This window comes from Pelecanus crispus, chromosome 5 (genome assembly GCF_030463565.1).
Source record: "Pelecanus crispus isolate bPelCri1 chromosome 5, bPelCri1.pri, whole genome shotgun sequence".
Taxonomy (NCBI): domain Eukaryota; kingdom Metazoa; phylum Chordata; class Aves; order Pelecaniformes; family Pelecanidae; genus Pelecanus; species Pelecanus crispus.
The window spans coordinates 25,473,025-25,500,475 of NC_134647.1; the positions used below are offsets into that span (position 1 = coordinate 25,473,025).

Genomic DNA, 27,451 nt, shown 5'->3' on the forward strand with positions numbered 1-27,451 from the left:
CTGCTCACATTTCCCAACTTCTGCAGGCCACATTCAGCAGCAGCACACTCCAAGCAGCACCCTCATCCTTGCTCAGCTTGTCTCTACAATCAGACATCAGAACAGCATTGAGCAGCAGCAGCATTTCACTTCAGCACTGTTACAGTGACAACACTGAAATTACATCATTAATGAGACAAGTTTATAAGTACTGCCAAGCATTGAGATATAGTTTTCACTTGCAATAATGCTAATGAGATACTGAACCACACCTCTACAAAGATATTATCTCCTGCCAAAATTAGAGTACTTAGAGTAAGTATTTGCAGCAAAAAACCAAACTAACCTCTGAAATAAAGAAGAAATGAAATTTAAAAGACGTAAGATTTAGGCTATCATTAGCTTAATTTAAGCAGCTCTTTACATGTATTCCTTTAAACTTTTACTATTTTTGAGACTACATGCTTGCCTTGATTACCTATGATTACTCATCCTTGCTAACTAACAAAACTGAGCGAACCTTTGTAAAGACAAATCTGAATTGAAACTCTCTTAAATTTCTGTCACACACTTAAGGCTCTTCTCACACTGGTGCCTGTTGGCAGGGTAAGACAAGGGGTGCAAGTTGAAACCAGAGAGGTTCAGACTGGATCCAAAGAAAAACACTTTCACCACAAGGACAGCCTGGCACTGAAACAGGTTGCACCGAGAGGTTGCGCAGCCTCCCTCCTCAGAGATTTCAAGACCAGACTGCATAAAGCGTGGCATAACTTGGTCTGATCTCAGAGCTAACCCCTGCTTTGAGGAGGAAGTTGGACCAGGAACTTGTGCCGTTCCTTCCAACCTGAATCACCCTGCAATCCTAAAAAGTCGTGCTGACTTTTGGGAATAAGGTAGCTAAGTCCTTCAAATGCAGACTGCCCACTGAAGATGCACATAGAAAAAAGACTGACTAGAGAAACCATATTGCTTTATTATGTTCTGCTCCTAATATTTTTATTTATTGAAGTAGGAGTAAAAATAATTAATTCATTTCACTGGTTTTGCTTCATTTTGTGTTCTTCAAGAACTCCACATGTTGAGAATACTGCAAGTCACATACTGAAGTTATCATTACTATGAAACCATTTACTACTTCTTCAGAGCAATATTTCTGAAACTGATTTGACTGCAACATCCTCTAGTGACAGACAATACCTCAGTCTTCTATGAGTAAACACTAAACAAGCAAATGCCTGAGATCACCACTTTTAAACATACTGCAATAGCCTAAAGACCATAAAATTTGAAAGAAAATTATCTGGTGCTTAGCTTTGAAAGACAGCCCATTCAGCCCTGTACATTTTTGTAGAAGATCCCCTGCTGTTCTACAAAATTTATGGTAAAACATAGGAAAAACATAAAAATGCACATGAAGAGTCTCAAACTGTTGACATTATTAAAAAAAAAAAAAAATCAAAAGCCCTGAACTTTCTTTGCTTTTTAATGAATGATGATGCATAAAACAGAATAAAGAGCCCCTGTAGCCTTTTCTAACATAGCATGAATATTAAATTTCATTTCCTTTCTGGCTTTACTGGATGGTCAGTGTGAGGCAAAGAAATAATTGCCGTCAGCAAAGCTAACTAAAAAGTTGAACAAATTAAGTATATATCCACAGGAATATGGCATGAAAATTATTTTCATTTCAACCAGCTAAGTAGTGTGGCTATCATTATGTACAACAAACGTACAGATCATCAAAAAATTAAAAAAATTAACTCCAAAAATTAAAAAAAAAAAAAAGGGTTCTGACCTTTTCATCATTGGTAGTAGACTCTGGATGAGGTAAAGGACTATCTTGATGAGTTGTCTCTACAACAGAAGGTTCTTCAATTTTATTTCTTATAATTGGTGTGGCAAGAGGAGACAGATCTAGAGGCATCTAAGAACAACAGTGTAAAACAAAATTACTCAATCTCTAAAAATTAAAATACACAAGAAAATGTAAACAACTACAGAGAAATATCAGCCTTAAAACAACAGGGAGGTGCTGATGTTTGGAAGATCTTGACGCAGATGCATTAACAGTCAAGGCTATTTTTCCAGCATCTGCATGAATACCAATCTTCAGTAACACTTTGTCTTTCAACACCAATGTCACACTAAGTATTTTCTTCTTGGGAATTAAAAACACTCTTAAAGTTTACTTTTCCCAAGAGTCACAGGAAAATTACAGCTGAGGAAGGACTGTGCTACACATAAAAATTACAGTTAAAGGAAGGTATTATCCTTCTATAAATTATTGTATCACATGCCACAAAGCACAAAATCCTAACTACATTTCCAAATTAATAAAGCTACTGTGGACAACTAATTTCAAACTTATTGCAGCAAATAATTATTGAAAAAGCAAGTTTTATATTACCACACAGATATAACCACCAGGATATCTGAAATGCCACAAAGAAATTACATTACAAAACTACTTAAAGCAATGCTACAGATTTGAAAGCCTATGCTCCTGTCTAGTCTGCTATCTAAATACTTTTGGAAGAAATTTCCCCCACAGCTCATCTTCTATTTATGTTCTTCCAGATGCTTTTTTTCAATTAAATTCCTAGTTCTCCTATGGAATATATTACTAATGGGCAGGTAAGACTGTTAGTAGTGGAATCTCTTTTCATACCACATCTGAACACGAAATACTGCAGAAAAATCCTGAACTATCAACCCCCTAGAAAGTATACTATTATGGTAAATTTTTCCATGATTGCCATGATTGTCTATGCATACTAATGAACCAGAGATATGGCAGGACTGTGTTTCTTCTCATTACACAGAGGGCAGCTTGGAAAATTAATATCAATTAAAAAAATTGTTAAAATGTTTAAAATATTTTGCAATACCTGTAACCTCCTCCAAGGTAGTGGTGAATTACACTGAAAGTACGGTATTAGTAAATCCAGAATCAGTATTATCATATGTAGTGTTTTAAGAACAGTTAGCATACACCAATTAGAAAAAATTTTTAAAAAGTCACGATCTGGTATAATTGCAGTAAGAAAGCAAGGGTGAGGCTTTGTCAGGAATAGATAATAACCCATCCTATTCACAAGTACCTATTAAAATCTTTACTGAAAGAAAGAAAATGTGGGCACTGATTCTGCAAAATCCGTATATATGAGTATAAAAAGATATTTTTTTATCACTGCCTATGAAAGTGAACCAGGTAATCAACCAAAGGCAAAATTATTCAAAGGGGGAATTGAACAAAATTTTTCATTTGCAGAAGTGTTTAAACGTTTGGGCCCTGTCCTGGTTTCAGCTGGGATAGAGTTAATTTTCTTCCTAGTAGCTGGCATAGTGCTGTGTTTTGGATTCAGTATGAGAAGAATGCTGATAACACACTGATGTTTTAGTTGTTGCTAAGTAGTGCTTGCACTAGTCAAGGACTTTTCAGCTTCTCATGCTCTGCCAGGTGCACAAGAAGCTGGGAGGGGGCACAGCCAGGACAGCTGACCCAAACTGGCCAAAGAGCTATTCCATACCATATGATGTCATGCCCAGTATATAAACTGGGGAGGGTTGGCCAGGGGGCAATGATCGCTGCTCAGGGACTGGCTGGGCGTTGGTTGGCAGGTGGTAAGCAATTGCATTACTTTTTTTTTTTTTTTTCCCCTGGGGTTTGTTTCTCTCTCTCTCTCGTTGTTCTCCTTTTCATTACCATTTTTATTACTATTATTATTATTATTTCAACTACTAAACTGTTCTTACCTCAACCCATCAGCTTTCTTAATTTTGCCCTTCTGATTCTCTCCCCCATCCCACCGGGGGGTAGGGGTGGCGGGGGGAGCGGCAGGGTGAGCTAGCAGCTGTGTGGTGCTTGGTTGCCAACAGGGGCTAAACCACAACAGGACCCTAACCAGTTATGACTGGGAAGTACTAAAATAAATAGAAGAAACCACATTTAAATGTATGGGAAGTTCCTCATAACAGCATGAAGTTGCTAGACAGATACAGTCCAAATTTTTGTTATATTTCAATCTGTGCATTAAACTTCTCTAAATGTAGTCAGTATTTAACTCTCATTACCATTACTATTGTTTCTTAGAACATCATCAGTATTTTAAAACTAAATCAAAATAATCAGTGTTCACGTACTATTCTTTTTACATAGGTTTCTTGCAAATATTTTTCTTTCTGTAAAAACTCTACTTTTCAGACTTATTTTTTGCTTATTCAAGGCCTAATGAAATTTCAGTCAAAACTAATGATTAGCTTCAACATATAGAGACTAGATACTTACAGAATTAAGACAAAGGTAATATGTCCCATTGTCCACGGTAACTACATAAAATTAATCAGGTAAACTAATCATCAGAAGTGTAATCTTAGATTTATGTTCTCTCCATACAACATATATAAGCAGCTGGCAAATGATTATTGGTATAGTTTAGAAGGCAATATATACAGTTTGCTTTTTTTAATGGAATGTCTGATATGAAAAAAGCAGAAGCTCTGAGAAGAAAAAGTTTTTGAACATACTTTCTTAATGTCATCTTCAGACGCCTTTTTAAACTCATTTTCAAAAGGACTTGCTAATTCATTGAATAAGCCCACTTCTTCACAGTTCTTCAAGAATCGAGTTGGTGTTGGTGTCTGATCTGAAATGAACAATTTTCTTTTTAATTTTATTTTAAAATACCATTTATGAACCTACTTATCGTGAATATTTTTCAGAATAAAAGCAAACAGAAAGAGATGATGCAGTTAAGAACTCTCTTATGCCTTGCAAGCAAGCTCCTTTCTGCCTTGCAGTGAGGCCAACCAGAAGGCATACTCCACCTGCTGGAGACCAGCAACTGAACTTTACAAATCAGCAAGCCCCTTACAGTTTTGGGAGCGTATCAAAGCATTTTTTTCTGTCTGTGTCCAGAAACCAGAGGGAGCTATTCTCAAGTGCCTAGCCTAGCAGATCACTTCAGTGAGCAAGCAGGCTCTATTTTCAAATAAAGATAAGGCCTACATGAAGGCTTTAATTAAGTAAAAGAGAGAAAAGCGCACAGCTCATGGACAGTTGTTTCTTCTCTTCTTCACTCCTGAAAACTGTAGTGATTACTTTCAAGCACACGGAACTTCCAAAAGGAAGTGTGATATTGTATACAAGATCATACTGACTCCTATGATGCCTGCATAGTCAGCTGGAATCATAAGAATTCTGGTATCTGGCTGACTACTGCATGAAGCAGTTTCAAAAAAGTCTTTCCATAAAGTTTTGGTTACTGTGTAAATTCCCCTTATTTCACTATTATTATCACGTCAAAATTAACCACATTTGCTACAAAGTTACCTGCATTTAAAATATTGTAGAGCGGTATTATGTGCACCTTATTAATGTAAGCTGGTGTTTACGACTAACAGTTCATACACTGGAATGTGGCTGCGAAGAGACAGACACTGCCATGGTTTCATTCTCAAACACCTGATTATTTGACAGGTCCCCTTTCTTACAGTGTGATCACGTTTAGAATTTTAAAATGTGTAACTGCTGGTTTAAGAGTAACAATTTTTTTTTTGTCTGCTTGTCCTAACAAATTAGCCACTTACAACAAAAAAAAATTCTGAAAATTTTTGAAAGTCTTTGTGAAGTTCACTTAGGTTGTTTCACCACTGAAAAAAACCCAGTGCAACTATAACTTTAGAATAATTAGCATTTGCTATCTTCATTCAAGAACTTTAAAATTTATAATGCAATCAATCATCCATTGGTGATTACTTCTGATCCCGGACAAACAAAAAAGTTAGTTATAACTGACCAAGGGTATACCATGAATTAAGAAGTGGAAATACAGTAAAGTATTTTGAATTTAAGCTAAAATTAAAACAAACAAAAAAAAATTATCTTTCTTCTACTATCCCATTTAAAGAATAGTAATTACCAATTCATTCTTCTAATGTCACCACAGTATCTAAAAAACACTACATATTTTAAAATATCAATGAATAATTAAAACTTAAATACAGTTTAATCTAGTTACAGATTCTGTTAAGCATAGACTTTCTTAGTGTGTGTTCTTACTGAATGCTTATTACATAATTTAACCAAGTATTAAAGTATCAATAATTGAAAAATATTTTGATTATATATCAGAGCCAAATAAGAGTTACTACGGAGAATAATATTGGCTTCAAATTCTGACAAAAGCTAATTATGTGTGAAAATATTGCCTAAGCACACATTGCAGACATCTACAGTGAAGCAAATGTTTCATATCCTCTTAACATAAGTATACGCATTACGTACAGAAAATACATAAAATGTATGCCCATTCCAGCAGAAAAGGGAATAAACTAGTTATAAAAGTATATACTAACCAGCCACAATGACACTATCATTACGAGCCGGACCAAATTTCAGTGTCATCTCATGTTTATGTTTATGGACAGCCAAATGATCCTCATTGGTAAAACGCTGCAGCAGAAAGTTTTAAGAAATAGTTGTAACTTTGAGTGTGAACAACGTAAATGCAATTCTACAGAAAGTAATTTTTACAACATGTAAAACTATCATTACTACGTTAACAGACAACCCTCTTAGGCAGATATATCTTGCTCCTTGGTCAACAGTACCAAGCAGAAATATTGTAAAACTCAAATGATGTTCATAGTAACTAAATAGTAGTATCAGGGAAATGGTAGTATAAGTACCTGCATTCATCAAAGCCCAAGATAAAATTTCAGAGTGCTGCAGACTTCATCAACCGTTAGCAAACAGCCATTTGCTATACTAACGGATCTTGACAATATTTAGTAATTGATTACCCCTATTTGATTTCTGTATTGTGTGCGTTATCACAATAATGAGAACTGATGTGTAATCACAAACACAGACTTCACTGTATTTAATAGCATAAAAATAAAATAAAGTATAGCTCCTGCCCCTGACCATTTACTATATGAGGCAGATAGAATGGGAAACACTGGAACAACGTCAGACAACTGAAGAGCTGTGAATGAACTAAAATTACCAGCATTTTAAAAATCTCGAAGTTTTCAGAAGCATGACAGTTTTGTGCATACTTCCCCCCAAATTTGGGGTACATTCTATAAAAAAGCATTAAGTAGACAAACTATGGTGCTTGTAAAATATATCTTAGAATCATAGAATCATAGAATCGTTTAGGTTGGAAAAGACCTTTAAGATCATCCAGTCCAACCATTAACCTACACTACCAAGTCTACTCTAAGCCAACCAAGGGTAGACTAGACTAAACCATGTCCCAAAGTGCCACGTCTACCCATTTTTTGAACACAAAACTTTTTTTTTTCCTTACTTTTACTAACTTGAAATTTGCTACGCATCTGTAATAGTGGGTAAAATTAGTGTTTCAATTGAGATAATTTAAGAAAATGATTCCCAAGATGCAGGTTTCTAAAAATCACATGTTTTACAAAATATTCAAATTCTTACTTTTCTTTGTGAACATTTGAGCCCCAAATTATGTTTCTCATTATTCCTCAATAATTTAAGTCACTCCACATATATCTTGTAACAGATACACACCAAGTGTCATCTCTCAGAAAACAATATAGAAAGCTCAGTTGACCTCAGGGTACAGTCATCCAGAATATTTCTGTGAGAAAGGACACATATGTGTGGAGCTGAGAGGGAAATTAGAAATGTATGATCACTGAAAGACAGGGTGATACAGACCAGACACTTTTTTTGTTAGAACTCTGTTGTCAAGTGTTCCAACCAGCTCTCCATCGCTGCTGTGCCTTATCTCTAGATAAAGCATAAGCCAGCAACTTTGGTGTTCTATCACGCTGGAAGACTAAAGTATGTCTTTCTGCCCCCACTATGTGATGGACAGGCTCCTTCAGAGGGAATAGGGTCTCCAGATCCTGACTCCCTCTCTCTGTTCTATAGTATGAGCTGGCATCTGGAGAAGCCTTGCCTATTTTCAGGGACATGAACTTCTCTCTCCTCCTTCACTAGAATCAAGGATTGCTGTAGCCCCAATGATGCACCTTCTGTAAGATTTAGTTGCCAACACACTTCTGACAGAGCTTACATCAAAACAAGATTTAAATAGGATAGGGACAAACATGTTGCTTAGGAGAAGGCAGTCCTGTTACTTTTGATGTCTCTGAACATATTAGACATAATAAGAAATCTTAGTCCTTTCCCACTTTAAATACAGAAGGCTCCATTAATATAACATTAATGCTGTCATTCATCATAAAAACTAAGTTTTCAGAATAAAAATGAAACTATTTTGAACTAAAAATCCAAATAAATCCAAGTGCATTAATACAATGAAAAAATACAGCTTGTTTAAGAAATTAATTCTATATAAAGGATGCAGGGATGTCCATCTCATGCAGCAGAGAATGCAGATTCATTTATTTTCAGGTTACTAAATTAAAGCGTTAAGACAGCTTCCTTTTAAGCAATTATCTGCTAAAACACTCAATAATATTTTTACTTTTCTGCTTATATTCAGCTCCATATCTACTAATGCTATGTAATAGAATACATTAAAACTACAGTAGGAATTGAAATACATTTTGTGGCATGCATACTGTTAGCATCTTCCTATATACAAAAGTATACATAAATAAAAATTATGCCATTAAAGATTTGCAGTCACCATAGTTGTGAAGATGAGTGACAAGCAAGCTTCACAACAAGATCCCCACTAACATTGAAATATTCTGAAAAATACAGGTTACCTGATACAAATTAGGATGTTTCTTCATCTATTTATTTTTTTTAATGAAAGCAAATAAAGCAGGGCTGACAAATGAAATTGTTTTCAGCTCAAGGAGAGTAATTTAATTAGTTTTTTTTCTTCTACGGATAGCATTTTCTTAATAAACACACAAAATGCTGGAAGTTCTTGCTGTCACCTGCTTTTCAGCAAAACATAGATACTTTCTACCAAATATCATAAATCCCCTTTTCTTTGATCCCTACATTTCACTGTTTTACTTTTATCCGATCAATGTTAGTAACTTCCAAGTCAGACCATTACCTGGCCACATCCAGGGGCAGTGCATAAAAAGGGTTTGTCATCACTCATATTCCACAGGTCGTTGTGCTACCTGTTTTAAAGTGAGAATGGAACAAATTTTACAAATATTGCCACAAATTATCAATACATCAACATCCACAGGATATTTTAATAATCCAAGGGCAAGAACTTCTGCCTTCTGGCTACACTGAGAATCTAAATACCCAGGATTCAAGTAGAGTCTGGATTCCAAGCTCTGTCAGGAAGGTACACAAAACCCAATACAGACATAGTAGGTTTTGAACATAGATCTCAATCAGAAAGGCAAGTATTTGTATGTAACATGACTAATTGCAAAAAGTATCTGAAAACATAGTAAGACAACTTGTTGCTGAAATAAAAATACACTGTAATAATGATCCAATTCCCACAATTAGAAAAGGAGCAAAGCAGCAGACAATACTGAGTAGCCAAGGATACAGTGCCAACAGACAAGAAAAAAAGTGGTTGATTCCTTAAGTCTTTTCATAATCTTTAAAGCTCATCTTTAAAGGCAAGTTAGCAGATAGCCCTTTATGTAAACTGTTACAAATTTAACCAGAAAAACATGTACTTTAGTAATGTTTCAGCTATACAACTGAATTACCAACAGGTTAAAAATATTTAAGAAAGTAATAAATGTTAATTATATTTTGTGCTGTTTTGCATACTCACCACGCATACCAATACACATACCTGCCAGATTTCACATATAAACCTGTTTCATAGGGCAAACTATCATATCCTCCTTTTCATGGCAATGAACTGTAACTGAAAGAAGATATTAATTACTATGCATGTCAAACGTAATAATATGTGATTTTGTAAAGATAAATTATATAATGCCCGCTATTCACTCATGAAACAACAGTTTTTCAAAGAAATGGTTTACTTCAATACATCCTCTAATTAGTTATGCCTTCTCTCAGACAGAAAGAGATGCTTCTACTCTTTCACCCTGCAAGCACAGAACAAACATCACAAGGTAGCATCACTCCACTTCAGGAAGAGAAACAGGGACACAGATGGGATTGAGCCGACCTGTGCCAGATGATGTATAAAACTAGTATGTGGATGCTGTGACATCAATGACAAAAAAAATAATAAAGTTCTGGTACGATGAACATATAAAATCAAGATATTGTGGACACATCACTAAACCCAATAGTGAGGAGTAACTACTCTCAACACTAACTAAAGTTACCTCATTTTAAGGTCAAGTAACAGGGCAGGCGGGGGGAAAAAATGAATGTACCAAATTAGCTAATTAGCCAGGAGATGATAAGTACTCTCAACCTATCTGTGCCTTTACCCTGGAGGAAATACATTCATCTTTAAATATGAAGTTTTGTATGGAGATCTAACAATGTTAGTTCTGAACACTGCTTAGCTCGATGAAGCAAACAGAGATGAATAAAGATGTCTTTAAGATTAAAGATCATAAGCAGAATAAATTCATCTCTCCCCCAACAGGCTGGTCATGGAAAGTTGCAAGGCTTCTGAAACCGTCTAACCATCCTAAGAATGTATACTTCTGGTACACCATTTAGCACTAGACACAAGACAGATCAATGTAAGCACATAATTTAAGATTTAATACCTCAGAGATCTATAGGGAACACATTACTTGATCCTTTTGCCTGTGCCTGTACCTGTACAGTGAAAAACTATTGTATAGACTTTTTGGATATTACTTCAAGGAGAAGGAGATCCTGGTGTCCTTGGTCATGGGCACTGAATAGCAGAGAAGCGAACATGGAGTGGAGGAGATTCCAACGTGTCACTTCTAAATATATACGTTCAACAGAACGAGGATACTGAGCTGAGATCACAAGCCAAGAAGAGATGAATGGCTGCCAGACACTTTAGAGTCTTTGGCACTGACAGCTCGGGGAAACATTTATGTCCCAAAGAAAGGATGCCAAAGCAAATCGGGGATGGAGATTGTTCTGATGTTCTTTGCAAAGAGTTCATAACCTGTCTCAAGTTTCTGAAGGGATGAAATATTTCTTGAACTGTTCTAACTACAAAATGGGTAGTCACCAATAAAGAGTATTAACAAGATTATGGGCAAGTTTGAATATTCATGACTAAGGCTTCAGGGTAAAAAATAAGGCCCTTATCAATGAAGCTTTAGGATTACATCCTTATATTATCCTTATATTATTTGGAACTTCAATAGGCACTTAAAAGCTATCCCATGAGCTTGTTCAGCTATGCAACAGTCAGATTTTTTGAAATGCAGGTTCAAAACCAAGAGAGTCAGTCTCATTTAGATCTCAAAAGGAATTTGTTTTGTTAAATCTTGATCATGGGGCACCACATATATATGGCCACAATATGCACATATGGATATATATTATGAACAGAAGAGTTATATCCATATCAGAAATGTCTGAAGGTGTAAGAAACAATTCTGGGTTTTTTTATCCAAAGGATGACGATTCTGACTAGCAAAAGTGCATGTAGGGCATTTTGTCCACTGTCACTATAGCGTGTTGTCAGTCTTTGACAAGCGCACAGTATCAGACACAAAATCTACTCCATCCACACCATTAAGTGTTTTTCTTAGGTCATAAGCTGCAAAGATAAATTTTTCAAGCCTGCTCATTTTCTCTTTTAAAGGAGTATTAGAAAAACATGTATTTGCATATGAAGTCGTTATCTGCTTCCATGTTTTGGTTTGTGAAGCCTGTGAATTTTGAATGCCTGATTTATAAACTAAAAATCAATCCTTGTGAAAAAGAAAAAAGTGTCATCCTCCTGGCAAACCTACTGGAAAAACATTGGAGATAAATTCATTTCCTGATCTTTGTAATATTATTTGACTGCAGGCCACGAGGAATTTTGTGAGGTAATGCCTTGTAAAGGGATTCCAGCCAGCTAACATCAGAGGAAAAAAAAAAAAAGTATCTTGAAGCACTGAAATTTTTGCACTTGAAAGAGAGAAGAAGTTAACTCATGCATTCCAGCAAGACCTCAGACATTGTAAGTCTAAACAGAAACTGGACGTGACAGGATGGGAAATCAAAGGGCTCATGTTCATTAGTGTAGCCAAATCAGTAAGGATTGTATTTACCTATTACAAAGGCAAATGCAAAGCTTGCACCTAGAACAAAATAACCCCATGCAACAGTGCAGGCTGAGGGCCAAGTGGCTGTCAAGCAGCTTTGGGGCAGAACCTGTAATTCCTGGTGGACAACAAACTGAACACCATTCAGCACCATGTTGCTTGCAGCACTGAAAACTAACAGCCTACTGGGCTGAGTTAGCAAGAGCATAGCAACCAGACGAAGGGAAGCGATTATTCTCCTTTATCTGGTACTCATGAGGCTACAGCTGGAGTGCTGTGCCCAGTTTTGAGCCCCTCAAGACAGATGACAAACTGGAGAGAGACGAGCAGGGGCCCCACCAAAATAGTCAGGACTATTACATACAACAGGAACGTCAGGAAGCAAAGTTGTTCAGTATGGAGAAGGAAGGCTAAGGAAGGATCTACTTATTGTCTCACACTACCTAATGTATTGTTATAGAGAAGACAGATCCAGACTCTGAGTAGCATACAACAAAACAATGAGATGCAACATTCACAAGCCACACCAAGAAAGGTAAAAGCAAGTATAAGGGGAAGGGAAAAAAATTATTTAAAAAAAACCCAAAACAAAACACACACAGTGAGGGCAGCTGAACACTGGAACAGGTTGCCCAGTAGGGCTGTAGAATCTCCATCCTTGGGAGATATTCAAAATTTGAGCAGATGAAATTCTGAGCAATCCAAGATAACTCTGAAATTTGAAGTATACCATAAAGATGTCATAGCTAGAAACAGAGGTGAACAACAGCAAAAGACAATCCAAACTTGGGTAATGTTCTGATAGCCTTAGAAGACTTAGCATGGTTAACTTTACAGCCCAACAACAAAAACTGTTGCTTCTAGGGAAAACAAACAAACCAACCAACCCCATCCTTTGCCTCCTCTTTTCCTTCTGGATTGTTTGTTGCCTGACAGGAATAAGACGACTAACACATAGAAGGCAAATTTTCAGAAAATAAGTTTGTGATTGCCACTCTGATTTCAAAAGGCTATTGGAGATTGACTGCTCTAAGAAAGAATATCACAGTAAGAAAGAAGAACTTAGAAAACACTCTTCCCCTGAAAACCAAAATAGCAACTGAAATGCCATCTTGACAAAAATGTTAACTCTCTCAAATGAGAAATAAAGTATGTAAACTGCTAACCCAATCACTACAGATGAATTATAGCCACCTTGGACTGTTACCCAGGCAACAGCAAACACCTTGTCCCATAGAAAAAAGATGGTTTCTGAAGCAATCCAATCTCAATGTGGAACTCCAGCCTTAACTTATCTCTTCAGATAAACTGAACAGTTCAGTGAAATGATTCTTACTACAGTCCACTGAACTGCAACTTTCTTCTGTAAGCCTTCCAACCCTAAATTCCTTTCAGTAGCATAAAGAAACCCATACATAGAATTCCTTTGAGTTACACTGAGAAATAGGATCAGAGCTGAACATGGGAAAACCATGAAATAATCTTGGCAGTATAATCAACTTTGGTACTTAAATCAGAAAGTAATCTCATTTTTTTGGTGTTTCCTCCATACTTCGAATGCAAAGGCAAAATACTTTCACATCATGGCTATTTAAAATATCCTAAGTCTCTTTTACCACTTTTTGAAAGCAAACAGTTAGAGTAAAATGTATAAATAAGTATATATACATGTTTAAAATATATACAATACAGAGAAATAAAACCAGGTTTGCAACTAATTTACTAACATTTAGGACAGTGTGCTTATTTAAAAAATAAAGGTATTTCTATAAAACGTCACACTAATGTTTATCTAAATGTGCTACAAAAATAGCTTCAACAATTATTTGTATATTTTTTGTAATATTTTAATTAAACATCTTAGGTACACTTTCTGGAAACTATTACTACACACTCCAAGGCTTGCTTCTAAAGTACCTTCCTACAGACATTTTGTAAAAGAATAGAATCATACACTGACTTAAGCAATGTCTTGTTGGCTTATTTTACTGGTAAAGGTTCTTCTCTTTACTCTTGTTTCCCTACATACAGGAGCATGGAAAACACAACCAACACCTCATTTCATTTTTTCTATTAAATATTTAAATAGCTGTTTAAAAATGTATACCTATTGATAATCCTTGCAAAAACCTCTCCAAATTTGCTGAGAAAAATCATTCTTCACACGTACCTAGTAAAGATTCATCAGGCTTGTAGCTGAAGCTTCTGAACACTTTACCTGTGTAAAGCATGCTGTATGCCAAAAGACCTCTATGCACTAACCTGCTCACGGGCTGTGCAGTCTTACCCTGTAATTACTTATTCGAAGCACTGTGGCAATACAGAGACTGCCCTCCTGTAACGTCAGGGCTGACACAAACAGCATGGAAGAAAACAGCCTGAACTGAACATAGAAAAGACAGACAACTATAAACATACACACACACACAAAAAAACCACCCCACCTTAAAACTTTTCAATGTCAGCATCCCTCTACTGGCTAGCAAGCAAGAAGAGATGCACATTCTCACAAGTGTGTCACCTCCCTAAACTGGACAGTCCATAGAGGACAACCTGACAGTCTGCCAGCTACAGTAGTAGCTGATTTATCTACTACTGCTCACATGTGACGCAAACCCAAGTTTTGCAGCTAGACTGACCACCCGCATGTGGCCTCAACTCAAGAAACATCTGTACATTCTGGTTTGAAAAAAATGAAAGTTGGATAAAAACTGTATTAGGCCATTGAGACAAATGAGAATTCTAGTAGTGGATCTGCACCAAGTCTCCCCTGGGTCTATACTACAAAGTGCTGAAGTTACAGTATCAGTGATGTATTTTCCTACGGATGTTTGCATTTCCTCAAGACCAATCACATATATTCAACATTTCCTTTTATTCTTCACATTTGATCTGGGATTGTGTCCCTTTTTACTGCAAGACACAAACCCTTACTGTATACAGAACTATTAACTCTTAGTAAGCTTTTCTGCAGATCTCATCATAGTGTGTAATTGCTTTAGGTAGTATAAGATTTTTAAGATTTTACTTTAAAGCTTAATTTTATAATAGGAAACTGAAGCATAAGAGGGCAAGGTCAAAATTTTTCAGTCTTTATCAAGAGTTCTAGTTGAGGTGCATACTTCGTCAAAGTAAAGTGGACTGAATATGTTTGCCACAGTAAAGAATAACATTCTCTTAATGGTTACCTGAAAAGCTGAATCACTGTTCTGCTTGACTCCATACAAGAATTTTAACAGACATACTACTTTAGATGAGGAAAAAAAAAAAGTAGCTATTTTTGTTTTCCAAATTTAAACACTTTAAAATTAAGAAAGATGGCTTTCTCATGCAACCAAACAAATCGATGCAAATCAAAATGAACAGGGCACCTTTTATACTTTCAATACTTGCATACAGCATTGCACAGCATAAATTTTAATCACCTCCCACATTTGGGCCTATCATTTCCACAATTTTCTATAGAGGCAGACTTGCAAGTTTTGCTTTCAGTAAAAATCAGATGTTAGTATGCAGAATACATCACTTAATAACAAGTAACATAAATAAATAAAATTTATATTTTAAATGAAAAAATCGTTACTGCACTTACCTGGAGGGACCGGAACAGCTATTTTTTCAGTTTCCTATAAAGCAAAAGAAGAAAGGTGAAGCAAAAGTCGTGTAATTAATACTTGACGATTACAGTCCACTTTCAAGAAAGTTTTCTGACTGACTGTATTTGTGTAATGCTGTAGAATTTAGCATTCCTAAAAAAATAAAACTGAACGATAAAGAGAACAGAGAAGAAAAAATTTGAAAAACAAGAACATTCCTCCTCATAAAGAAAGTGGGATCACCAGAAAGTAGCTCAGTAGATTCTAGAAGAAAACTATAAGTATAGTATAGTCCAGAATATTTAAAGGTTGTAAACCTCAAAAACTGGCGAACAGGAAAACAGAAGCTCCTTCTTCACACTTCAGTGCTTAACAGAATGGTTGTGCTATTTCCTCGAAGACACATGATCTGTTTCAGAGAGTTCTGGAGAAGAATAATGAAGAATGTAATGCCTGTAGCATAATGCTCGGATTTTTTCTTTAAAAAAGTCAAATGTTGGGCATTTTTTGCTGATGTTATTCGTTAACTGCTCATAACTGATATCTAAAGTTAATTCCATAGCTTCCATGGTTTGTCTAAGATTCTATAAAGGGGAGAGCATCTGGACAACAATAAAAGATGCAAGAAGTGAGGACAATTGACTTAAAAAGTTCAAGTAAGAACAAGAAAGCCAGGTGGACAGAGCCACATGTACAGAAACAAAGCAATGAAGTTACTTCAGTTTTGCTGAAGGAGCAGGCTTTTCGCATACGAAGGTACATTTCTGGTAAACGGAGAGCGTTAATGGAATAAAGAAAGGTCTTTAGGCCTAACGCTTCCTGTTGGCTAAATAGGGCAGCTCCTAAGCCAACCCTCTGGCTTAGTATTTTTCAGAGGTGCCTTGATCTTTCTTTGACTTAGTGTAAATTCATGCTGTGTGAATACAGATCTTGGAGATAAGTGAAAGGCCAATGAACCTCAGAGAAGAAATACACAGGAGTTAATATTCCACTGATCTTTTCACAATTTGTTCAGAGAGATATTAGGACTTCCCTTCCCCAGCTCATTTATCTAGGTTTGAACATCTCCATACTGCCCATCAACACAACAAACATTAGAAATTCAATCTCCTTTTGCTACATTATTTTCAACAAATTAAAAAAGCTTAACAAAAAGCTATTTCATTTTTACATTTTTTTCAGATTGCATCCCTGAATATAAATTTGAATACAATAACTAAGAATTTTTAAAAAAATCTTTAAATATATCATAAATATCCCACTACAGGACTCCCATTGCTCATTAAAACAGAATGACCTTTTTCTTTCCTGTAAACAATAATATAAATGACCATTGGCATTTACCTAGAAAAGGAAATATACTATATTGCTTGGAATAACTTACTGAAGAGAAGCTCCTATCTGAACTGAAGCTAATGGAAAAGTTCTCCATGAACTGAAACTGACAGAGAACAAAGTTGGAAACAGTACAGCATAAACTTGAAAAAAATATTTACTGCATAATTATTAAATATTGACTCATATTTCTGTCACTAACTATATTCAATGCCTCCTTAGAGTACACATTATTGATTTGAAACAAATGTAGTTAAGTTATGCAGGAGGACAATGATAACTTGAAATCTATTCATTATTCCAAGAGAAGTTAATAGTATTGAATCAAGTTTGCTCCTTTGAAAACAGTTAATGCATTATTTTTATACAGAAATTCACAATTATCCTAAGAAACCATAAAAAAATGTTGAGATTAGAAATAACATATACACTTTTAAAGTTAGTAAAGCTTCTTGGAGCTAAAAATGTGCATTTGTAAGTTTAAACTAATTAATAGTGGAAGGAAAAAAAGAATAGCTGATGACAGAAAAGGAATTTTAGGCACTAGATACACCCAAAATTTAATTAAACAAGACCCAAAATAATACCATATTTCAGGCTGCTCAACACTTTGTCACAAAACAGAAGTAGCATGAAAACCAAAATTATTTATAGAATTATGTATGATCGAATTTAACACCTGAAAGCACCTTATGTTTGATGCTGCTTCACGCCATGAACACATTAAGTTTTTTTTATTATTTCAGATTTCTTATGATGTATTATATAACAAGCAGTCCCTGACAAAGTTATTGTTTTGGTTTTTAATAGACAACTTTCCAACTTGGATTCTGGAATGCAGAATTATAAACACTAAGAGAATTCAAGTGAACGCCTAACTTGACTATAGTTTGTCCCTCTGAAATTATGTCTGCAACTGCATGTCCATTAGCAGACAGTAACTCATGTTTCAACGGAAGGCTGAAGAAATCACGTCTAGAACACTTACGGAAGACTAGGACCACAAGGAAGGGTCCTCCTTCAGCTAGCACTGAATTTAGCATCTAACATAGACCTAGCAGTCTTACGACCTTAACTTCAGGAACATTTGTTTTTATTAACTCTATATAGCTTCACACTCAGCAAGAGCTTGGGACATGGCATTCACTGCCATGAGTGAAACATGACAAGATGAAAACTATTATTTTAAAAGGTGCAAAAAAAAAAAAAAAAAAAACCCACTTTGGCCATATTCGGTGTCACTATCTGGAAAGTAGCAGATGATTCAGAATTTTCAGCTTTATTAGAATTTCTCATTCTAGTGCAAGGAAACAGGTGATACTATCACTTCTTGAAGATAAACATCTCTGGGAGAAAGCAACATAATGAAAAGCAAATGAGTGACACAGAGTGCGTGGATGGGACATGGAAACACACTCATGGATGTCACTCCAAGAACAGGGATGCAAAAAGATTGTAGAATGAATCGGCCTGCAACATGGCAGCACACATATTCCCTAACTCCAAACATCAAGTTGCATTGTAGCATAAAACGTTTGTGCCTGAAACATCGTGCAGCCATCGCTGCTTGAGGGTCTGTGATGCCTTTTTCAACGTGAAAGCTTCAGAGACCTTTTGCTAAGGCAACTCGAGAGGCATAATGCACAATAACAAGCAAAGTCAACAGGACAACTGGTCCAGAAGGTCCACATCCCTTGCCAGACCCCAGGCAGGCCAACACCTCCCTCTGGTGCAGAACAGCCGATCTCACCCTCCCCACCCCCCCGCCCCGTACCCACCGTACCGCTCTCAGCACCGGGTACGGACCAAGATCTCCCTTCAGAGCAGAAGATGGATGCAGGGAGAGGCCTCCTTGGAGCTGAGCTGAGGCGGAAAGGCCGGGCCTGGCCGCCCCCTTCCTCCCGCCCTTCCCCAGGCCTTTCACCCCCCGCCCCCGCCGCAGGCCGGGCCCGGGGCAGGTACCGGCGATGCCCCCGCGGGGCAGCCCGCTTCCGGATGCGGGGCGCGGGGAGCTGCAGCCCCCTTCATCCACTCGCCTCCCCGCCCCGCCCCGCCCCGCTCCCTCAGGGCGCCCGCCAGGACCCCTACCTCCGGGCGGGTAACGGTCTCCGCGGCGCCGGCCGGGCCGCCCCGCCCCGGCTCTAGGGGCGGCGGGAGCCGCAGGCCGCGGTGGGGGAGGGGGCTGCCGTGGAAAGGAGCGGCGGCGCCATGTTACTGCCTCCCGGGTATCCCCCGCCTACTGCCGAGCGGGGCCGCTCCCTCCCTTCCGCCCCCGGTGCGCTCGCCCGCCTGGGCGCCGCCGCAGCGCGGAGGGAGGAGCCGCCGCCGCGCCGGGCCGGGCCGCGCCGCGCTCCTGTTTACAAACTCACCCCGGGAACGCGGGCCGAACCGCACATTAAAGGCCGGGTCCCCTACAGGCTTCCGTCACTTCTCGCGATAGCTCCTCTGACATATCCGCGGGCGGCGGGGAGGGGCGGGGCGGAGGACGGCGCGCGCCGCTGGTTGGGCGGCGCCGGCGGGGCGGTTGGGGACGGTGTGGCCGGAAGCGCCAAGTGCCTGGGCGTGGCCGGGCGGGGTCGCGACGCGGCTGAAGCTAAGCAGGGGCTGCTCCGTCCGCGCGCGGATGGGCGACCGAGGCGCCGCCTTCCATAGCGACCAGCGCACGGTGCCAACGGCAGCTCCCACGCCTCGGTCGGCGAGGAGCTTCGTCAGTCGCGATAAACCGCTACCCAGTGTTCAGAGCAGGGTGCCCCTGCCAGGGACCACATCTGGACAACACATCTGCCAGGAGAGCCAAGCCAAACCGTGCCGGTGCGCGACCCCGCGGCTGCTGGGTAACGCTGCGGTCGGTGGCGGACGCGGCCATGGCGGGCGGGGGGCGCGGGCGGCGAAGCGCCCACCCGCTGCCCATGGCTCCGCAGGAGGTGGGGGCTGCTGCGAGGGGAAGGCAGCAGGAGCGGGTAGAGACCGAACCGCTGCAAGGCTTTGCTCAGTGGCAGCGCTTGATGTGATCGTCACATCGAAGCTTTGGAATAATCGGCCCTCCAAAACCGTGCACTGGCTGTACTCCTTCGGTTTCCCAGTCTCCCTCCACACCGCATCTCTGGATGCATGCCTGAAGTCATACTTGCACTGAACGTTCACCTTATTTAACACTGTACCAAAAATGCTGCAGCGCTGTGCAAGGAAGGGAAGCATCTCTACCTAAATGTAACACAGAAGTAATTAGCATTTTGGATGAGTTAAAAAATATCATCATCATATATGGCAACACACTTCAGCTAGTATGTGCTCTGAATCACAGACGAAGTTTTAATTCTGTGTATCATTTGTCTTGTTCCGAGACTGACCTGAGAGTATGAGACTATGAATAACAAAAAAAAAATTCTACAAAAGAAGTATTAATTCCAGTAAATTACATTATGTCCAAGTTTCCCTGAACTTGCAAGAGACAATATGGTATGTTTCATTTCTTGTAAATTGTTTCAGTGGGCACTGTACAGCCCTTTAGGAAAGTTCTTTGAGATAAGGCAGGATAAAAAACACTGCATAAAAGTGCAGTTTACTTAGAGGTGGAATTATTCTTCACCGTAACCGTGTTGAAAAGGGCTCAGATGTGAGACAGTAAAAAGAGAAGAGAGGAACAGAGATGATCTTCACAGAACAACTAAGAGCTGTATTGGAAACAAGTATTTTTTCAGTGGTTTAGATCTACCATCACATGGCAGCATCAGTCCTGAACAGAGAACTGAACTGCAAGTTCTCTGCCTTTCCTCAGTCTGAAATTGATGCAAAAAACATAAACAGAGGGAAAGCAGCAGGATGGAAAGGATGGATCACTTTCACCTGCAGCAATAATTTAAGAACATAATTGGTAACACAAACGTTTCATTCATTATACATTAGGATAACACTGTTGTGTACATCACTATCACAAGTGGAATGATGTTGGATCTACTGGGACAGCAGGCAGAGTAGTTGTTCAGCAACAAGGATCTCTGCTCCAGCTGGCTCCATCTTCAACACTGAAACATGAACACAGTCTTTGGATCTGGAGAATCTACAACATCAATCTTCCTGAGTTGACAATCTCTAAGCTCAGCATGGGCCATGTCAGAAAAACTGACAAAGGTTTCAGGAAACTGAAGCCTACAGTATCACCTCATAGAACTTCCTATCTGGTTTCTCTGACCTATGAAAAAGATTTCTTGATGTAAACTCTTATGCAGAAGATCAAGAGTCCTTTTAGATAGCTTGCTGCTGCCCAATCACTGCCATAATTTTTTTTTTAAATGCAACTAGTTGTTGTGGGCATTTTAGGAAAACGGAGAATTTTTTGTAAGACCACTCGAATTGACTGAGCTGTTGAAGTGCTCAAGTAACCACTGAAACCACCCTCTGTTTTTCAAGACCAGCGAAAACAGAGCAATAGAGAAAGGGAGTCAGTGTGCCCTGTGATCGTTCAGATGTGAAAATCTGCCCATCGCTCATAAGCCCCTTATTGTCTATAAGAAAGATAATCCCCTACATGAAGGTCTGTTGCCATGTTTTGAAAAACCTTGCTTAGTCTTTATCTGTAACACTGAAATCCGATTCTTTCAAGATTGGCATAACCTAATAGAAATTTTGCTTGGGTTTGGCCCACGTTCACCAGTCTAAGAGCGAGTCAAAAGGTAACAAGCTTGGAGAGATGCCACTACTAAAATAGACAGGCTTTACATCTATATACAGGGTCACCTGAGATGTCTGCTGCCTTTCAGACAAGGCTGATCATAGGGAAAAGGACACATGTTGACAGGGTGAACCACATGGGAAAAGATGGGATGGAAATCCAGAAATCATTATTCAAAGCTGATTCATGTAGCTCATGGTGACTCAGGTGGCTTTCTTATTGAGGTTATGGAGCAACATCTTAGCCAGAACTTCTCTCTACACCAAACACGCAATTATAACTCAGCAGAACCATTTTACACGTAAACAAATCGATAAGTATGATTAAGAGAGCTGGAGCTATGCTTGACCAAAACAAGTTTGAAGATCCTTGTTTAGCCAAAACCCAGTGGTATGGAAATCGGAAGCTTGAATTAAGCTAGCCCACTAGACTAGTCCACGATATTAGGAAATACAGCTTGCCACCTCAGATGCCTGCACAGATCTCCAGAGCACTGAATGAACAGAACAAAGTTCATCACCCACCAGAAGGACAGCAGTACACAGATGAGCTTTAACCTAGAATTCTAGTAATCATTATCAACCTAGAATTCTAGTAATCATTATCTGCCTTTCATCCAGGGCAAATGCATTGTATGTCAGCTCTGTGACAGAATAGCTTACGAGACAGGAAAATGCTAAGTTCACAAAACACCCCAGTGTGAGCACAGACCACGTGGAAGATAGCTGCAATATGCTTTACCTCCTAACTCCTCCCTCACCCCCCAAAAAACCCCCACTTCCAGACCTAGACATATAGGGCACTATTAATACTGTGCTAGAGATGACTATTTAAAGATGCTACATATTCTACACTCCTAAACCTCAGATATATAAAATGGTCTACATGGCAACTTTTAATCCTTTTGAGATGACCATTTTCTTCTAGGAACATATCGGGAAAGTAGATTCTCATGCTAGGTCCAGGTTAGACTACATGAACTCTAAATTGGTACTTGAATTCAGATGAAAACAAAGGTCTTACCTGCACCTTGCAGTGATCTGAGAGCCACTAGTCATTTCTCCATTTCCCTAGGGATAGGCAGCTTCCAGTAAAGTTTCCTAGATTTAATTCAGTAATTACCCATTTAACAGCAAGATGACAGAGCTTGTTACAAGCTTGCTCACCTTCTTCCGAAGTTCAGCTTATGTTTGTTGAATGATCAGATCTATTATTGAATATTCTGACTAAAGTTTGAGATGCTGTCAGCCCCCCACACCAGATTAGTATACAGTAGCAGAGCTGTAAATGTAGACACCATAAATGCATCTAGAGTGTTAAAAGACAGATACTGTGAGAAGCAAAGCTTGATACTGCAGATACTTTGTTGTTAAAAATGCTTTGATCCTACTGCTCTTAAAAGAATTTGGGAGATAATGCAAGGCTGACTTTACAAAAATCAGGAAGCTGGAAGTTCTCCCTTTTAATTAGGTGATGCCAAAAATGCAGTAACTAAGTAAGCATGTAATAGCAACATGCCACAATTAAATGCCTTAGACCAATCTAAAGCAGTAGTTAGGTTAGTTCAACTGGGACACTGCTCAGAACCAAGTGGAAAATTTTTTACCAAGGTGATCAAAATTTATAGTGTAACTGCAAACTTATGCAAAGACAACTCTCCTATCACTGTTCACAGATTTGTGTTTAGCTCCTTCTATCAAGAGATGCCAGAACACCTTATGTGCCAGCTAGCCTGGGAAAAAACAAATTTTGCACAGAAACAGCTCTGGATGTTTGAAGTAAGTGAAGGAACAAGGCCAGCAGTATAGCCTTTCACATTTAATCTGTGTATCCTTTGATCTTTCAAAGATATGCCAACGTTAACAAACAAGTGACACTCCTATATAGATATAAATAAACAAAACATTTGACTTGAAGTCACTGTTTGAAGGGTCCTATGTGATAGGTCACTATCAAGAGAAATGCATGGTGACTGAATGACAAGATGCTGTCTTCCAGATATCCTGGTGAGAAAGATAATAAATGCAGGCAACAGGTTGACAGTTAAAGTTGTTATCTTTAATGAAATGACTTTGGAAATAGCATCAATTTCCATGACACCAACATTTTGGGAGTCCCATAAAATGCAGAGTTACATTCCAATGCCAGTACTACAGGCAGATCTCCTTTTACATGGCAAATAGGATCAAGAAAGCAACCATCAGACAAAAGAGACCCATAGCTTCAGACAGGGCGAATCCCAGGATAGCATATGAGAACAGCTGCTGCTTCAGAGAAGGATTTCTAAAAGAAAGTGAAGGAGTAAGACCTTTTTATCTTTACAATGAATACATTTTTCATACAGTTTAATGCATCTGACAGATTCAGAACCTCATACTTCCTTGCCACAGATTCCCTAACAGGAAAATCCAATAAATCCAAGCATAAGCAATTTTTAGTAAGGATTTCACTGAAGACAAATGACTAGGCAATTAAGACTAGATTCAGGTTATGCAGATTGTATATGGCTTTTCCAAATGAGCACAGTTTTTGTGACTACATTCATATATGCTTTTGAAATTGACTTCTCTACATCCTCCCATGCAGGAACTATCAGCACTATGCTTTATAAATTTATTTCACATCTGTGACATTATAAGTATATTCCAAGGAATTCTGTGTATAACGTTTTAAGTAGCGCTCAGACAAATACAGGAACTGAAACCACCTAGAGCAAAAAAAGAAATACACAGCAGTTTGTTGCAAAAATGCAATGAATTATCCCTCCAAGAAGTGTGTGGGAAATGAAAAAAAAAAAAACCTTCAACATACCATGAAGTAACGTTTTACAATCTCTTATTGGCATGTTCATGCCAAATTCAAAAAAGGAGACATTAGTTTTGTACTAAAAACACTTCTGCTTCTTCAAGTGGAAAGTGAACTTGTCTTCAGTAAGGATTAAAAATCTTTAAGAAATAAGACTTAATTAAGTCTTAACTGCTTGAAAGAGTAATGAAGAACATGAAACCTTCAGTAAAACTTTTTTATGCCTATATCAGTTCTGCTCTTCCATAATACCATGTGAACTATTCCTACTACAGGAACATTGTAAACTTATCTGGAAGAAGTTCATCTCTGCTATAAAATGCCCACCCTCGCCCCTTTCAGATTTCTAGAAGGAATGATTACTCATTCAACAATTACATATTTTGTGATGCAAAGCTGAACGTGTTAGAAAAAATGAATTAAGCATCCATTTCTAAATAACAATCCTGATTACTAGTCTGAAGCATACAAGCTCACATTATTTCTTATCAGTTTTCATACAGTTTCTCTTTAGGACTCCTCCTCCGCTGGAGGACTCTTCCTCTTTTCCCCCTATGGGAAAAGACCCAGGCTAGATTTTTAATTCAGTTCTGCAACTGAATGCTGAAACATTGGACTTCAGTGACCAAAACACTGACCAAAGCTAATGATCTCAATTCTTTCACATCTCTTCTCCAGGTAGAATGTACAAAGTTCTGAATTCAACAATACAGCCATCTTGATGAATATACTACAGTTTTGTATGATTCTCTTTAGCCATGTTTATCATTAATATTAATTGTTAACATAATTTATTACAGTGCCATCACCCCTACTACAGCTTAGCTTATCTGGGGGTGCTGTCTCAAGACACATCTGCATGCAATTCAAGAGTTTTATAATAGATTGATTACCTGGCATAACCAATGATTAGACTACCGAAGACTGTTCCAATACCAGCACCAGAACCAGCCACACCTACTGTGGCAGCACCAGCACCAATAAATTTGGCAGCAGTGTCAATGTCCCTGCTGATAGCACTAGTCTGGAATTCTCTAAGTGCTAGTCGGGAGACAGTATTTTGGGCCCCATTAAGTGTTGAGTTGCCCTAGGAAAACAAAAGATGAAAAAGCATTATATTCAGACACAGACCACTTTCTATGACCACTTTGATAGTGTTATTCCGCAGTTTTAAAAGTTGTGTTAGATCCAATGTCTAGTTCCTCTTCCAAGTGAGGAGACTATAACGAAGAGTTAAAAACTTCAGAATGTTACCCATTCCAACTGAAAGCAATCAGCTCTAAATGTAAAAGACTTCTCAGGGGAAACAGCAAGGCAGCAACAAGTATTATTAGGTGTTTGACTTAAAGCTAAGTTTCACACTATAGATGTTTGAGTTAGTACAAGTGAACTCTAGGTTGAGGACATTTAGGCTCACCAGGTAATTTAGGAAGATACAGAATTTTGTTTATAAGGTACCTCTCCAGTCTTGACCTCTGGCCTAGACAACACAGATGCTGAAATTGGTCTGTACAAGACTCTTGATCCAGCACGGATCTGAAAGAGGAGGAAAAATGCTATAAAAAAAGGAAACATTCAATCACAGCTGTTCCCGTACAATAGGCTGTAAGATTATAATGCTATTATCTACTAAGCCATTTGTCTTACTCGAAAAACAGCAATCTTTGCATAGCTGAATATACAATGAACGACACAGAAACAAACACTGCCATGCAATTTGATAGCACTGTTTTCAGGAGACGTTATGGTGAATAGCTACATCATTCAATGGACATGTACATGCGTTATACTGACAGAAAACGTAGCAAAACAGCGACAAAGAAGCCAGACAGACCAGCACGCAGTAACAAACATTTTGAAATGAAAAAATAAAGCCCAACAAAATGAATTCCAAAGTTGTTAAATACATAAACATAACCTAGACTTCTAAATCTAGCCAGGCATAAATGAATGAATCCTCTTTCACAAGCGGCCTGCATGTGTCCTTGGGCTTCCAGCAGTCTAAGGTCATAGCGGCTCCTGCAAAAAGCTCTTCCTGCAGGGGAAACCTGTGCCTACACCATGCAAAACGAAGACGTTCTGCAGGCTAGAGGGAACATTTTGAAGCAGGATAGCTCCTTGTTTCTGCAAGGGCAAGAAATCCCGGCCTTGTGTAGGACAAGCAACAGGCTGGAGTTTGACCTACAGCAAAGAGCAGAGCGCAGCAGGCCCAAGAGCTTTTCACTGCGCTGCCCTCCCCCTTCCACGCTCGTATGGGAAGGCCCCTCACCTTGGCAAAGGGCCCTGGCCCACGCCAAGGAGGCGGGAAGGAGAACCCGGCCCTGCCGCAGCTCGCCCCCCCTCCTCACCGTTCCCGCTCGGGCGGGCAGCCCCCGGTACGGGCTCGTCCTAGGGGCCTGCCGCGGGGCTCTGAGGCCCGCCCGACCCTCGGGCGTCCCGCGACCGACGGCCGCCGCCGCCCCCGCTGCAGCCCGGGACGCGGCCGGCGAAGAGGCCCAGGCGCCCCCCGCGGGCCCGGGCGCCCCCACTCACCAGGGAGGGCGAGGTGGCGAGCTTGGCGCAGGCGAACATCTTGGCGGCCGGCGTCCCGGGGGCCACAATCCGGCGTCTCTGCGGAGAGAGGGAAAGAGTGAAGGGGCCGCGGGGGCGGCGATGGGGGCGGATGGCGGGGCGCCGCCACTCACCCGCTCCGGCTGCCGCACCTCAGAGCCGACGGGCTGGGGCTGGGGCTGTCTGCGCAGGCGCGGCGGGGCCGGCAGCGAGCGCCCGGATGCAGCGCGACGGAAGGGGGCGTGGCGCGGCGCCAAGGTCACTTTGTGCCGACTCGCTTGGCAGCGGCGGGCGGCGCCTCGCGCTAGGCCCGCCCTGACGCAGCCGGGGGGCGGGGCGAGCGCTGCCGGCGCCGGGGGTGACGTGGGGGTGGTGGCGGCGGTGGCCCCGCCCCCGCCGTGGC

At 39.6% G+C, this 27,451-nt stretch overlaps 2 protein-coding genes and 1 long non-coding RNA gene across 6 annotated transcripts in view; all 3 read right to left on the reverse strand.

Moving 5' to 3' along the window:
• Positions 1–9,759, reverse strand: part of ATF2 (activating transcription factor 2) — a 45,726-nt gene extending 35,967 nt beyond the window's left edge. For 3 of the 4 annotated variants that reach the window (XM_075711436.1, XM_075711434.1, XM_075711435.1), the window contains exons 1-5: positions 9,714–9,759; positions 9,000–9,069; positions 6,337–6,433; positions 4,507–4,625; positions 1,775–1,903 (exon numbers count right to left, since the gene is read on the reverse strand). In XM_075711436.1, coding sequence (XP_075567551.1) covers positions 1,775–1,903; positions 4,507–4,625; positions 6,337–6,433; positions 9,000–9,047 — 393 coding nt within the window. In that variant the 5' untranslated portion in view covers positions 9,048–9,069; positions 9,714–9,759. Of the gene's footprint in view, positions 1–1,774; positions 1,904–4,506; positions 4,626–6,336; positions 6,434–8,999; positions 9,070–9,713 lie in introns of those variants that run through there. The other variant, XM_075711437.1, reaches the window with a different exon arrangement.
• Positions 9,754–19,463, reverse strand: LOC142593586 (uncharacterized). The gene is made up of 4 exons (XR_012831075.1): positions 19,391–19,463; positions 15,683–15,716; positions 14,378–14,473; positions 9,754–9,788 (listed from the first exon to the last, which is right to left on the reverse strand). It is a non-coding gene; the product is annotated as an uncharacterized LOC142593586 (long non-coding RNA).
• A 4,266-nt stretch (positions 19,464–23,729) lies between these two features.
• Positions 23,730–27,205, reverse strand: ATP5MC3 (ATP synthase membrane subunit c locus 3). Its single transcript, XM_075711439.1, has 5 exons — positions 27,183–27,205; positions 27,031–27,108; positions 25,957–26,034; positions 25,392–25,585; positions 23,730–23,976 (listed from the first exon to the last, which is right to left on the reverse strand). The coding sequence occupies exons 2-5, from the start codon at positions 27,067–27,069 to the stop codon at positions 23,862–23,864; spliced, it is 426 nt and encodes a 141-aa protein (XP_075567554.1). The 5' UTR covers positions 27,070–27,108; positions 27,183–27,205; the 3' UTR covers positions 23,730–23,861.
• Positions 27,206–27,451: the final 246 nt, after the last annotated feature.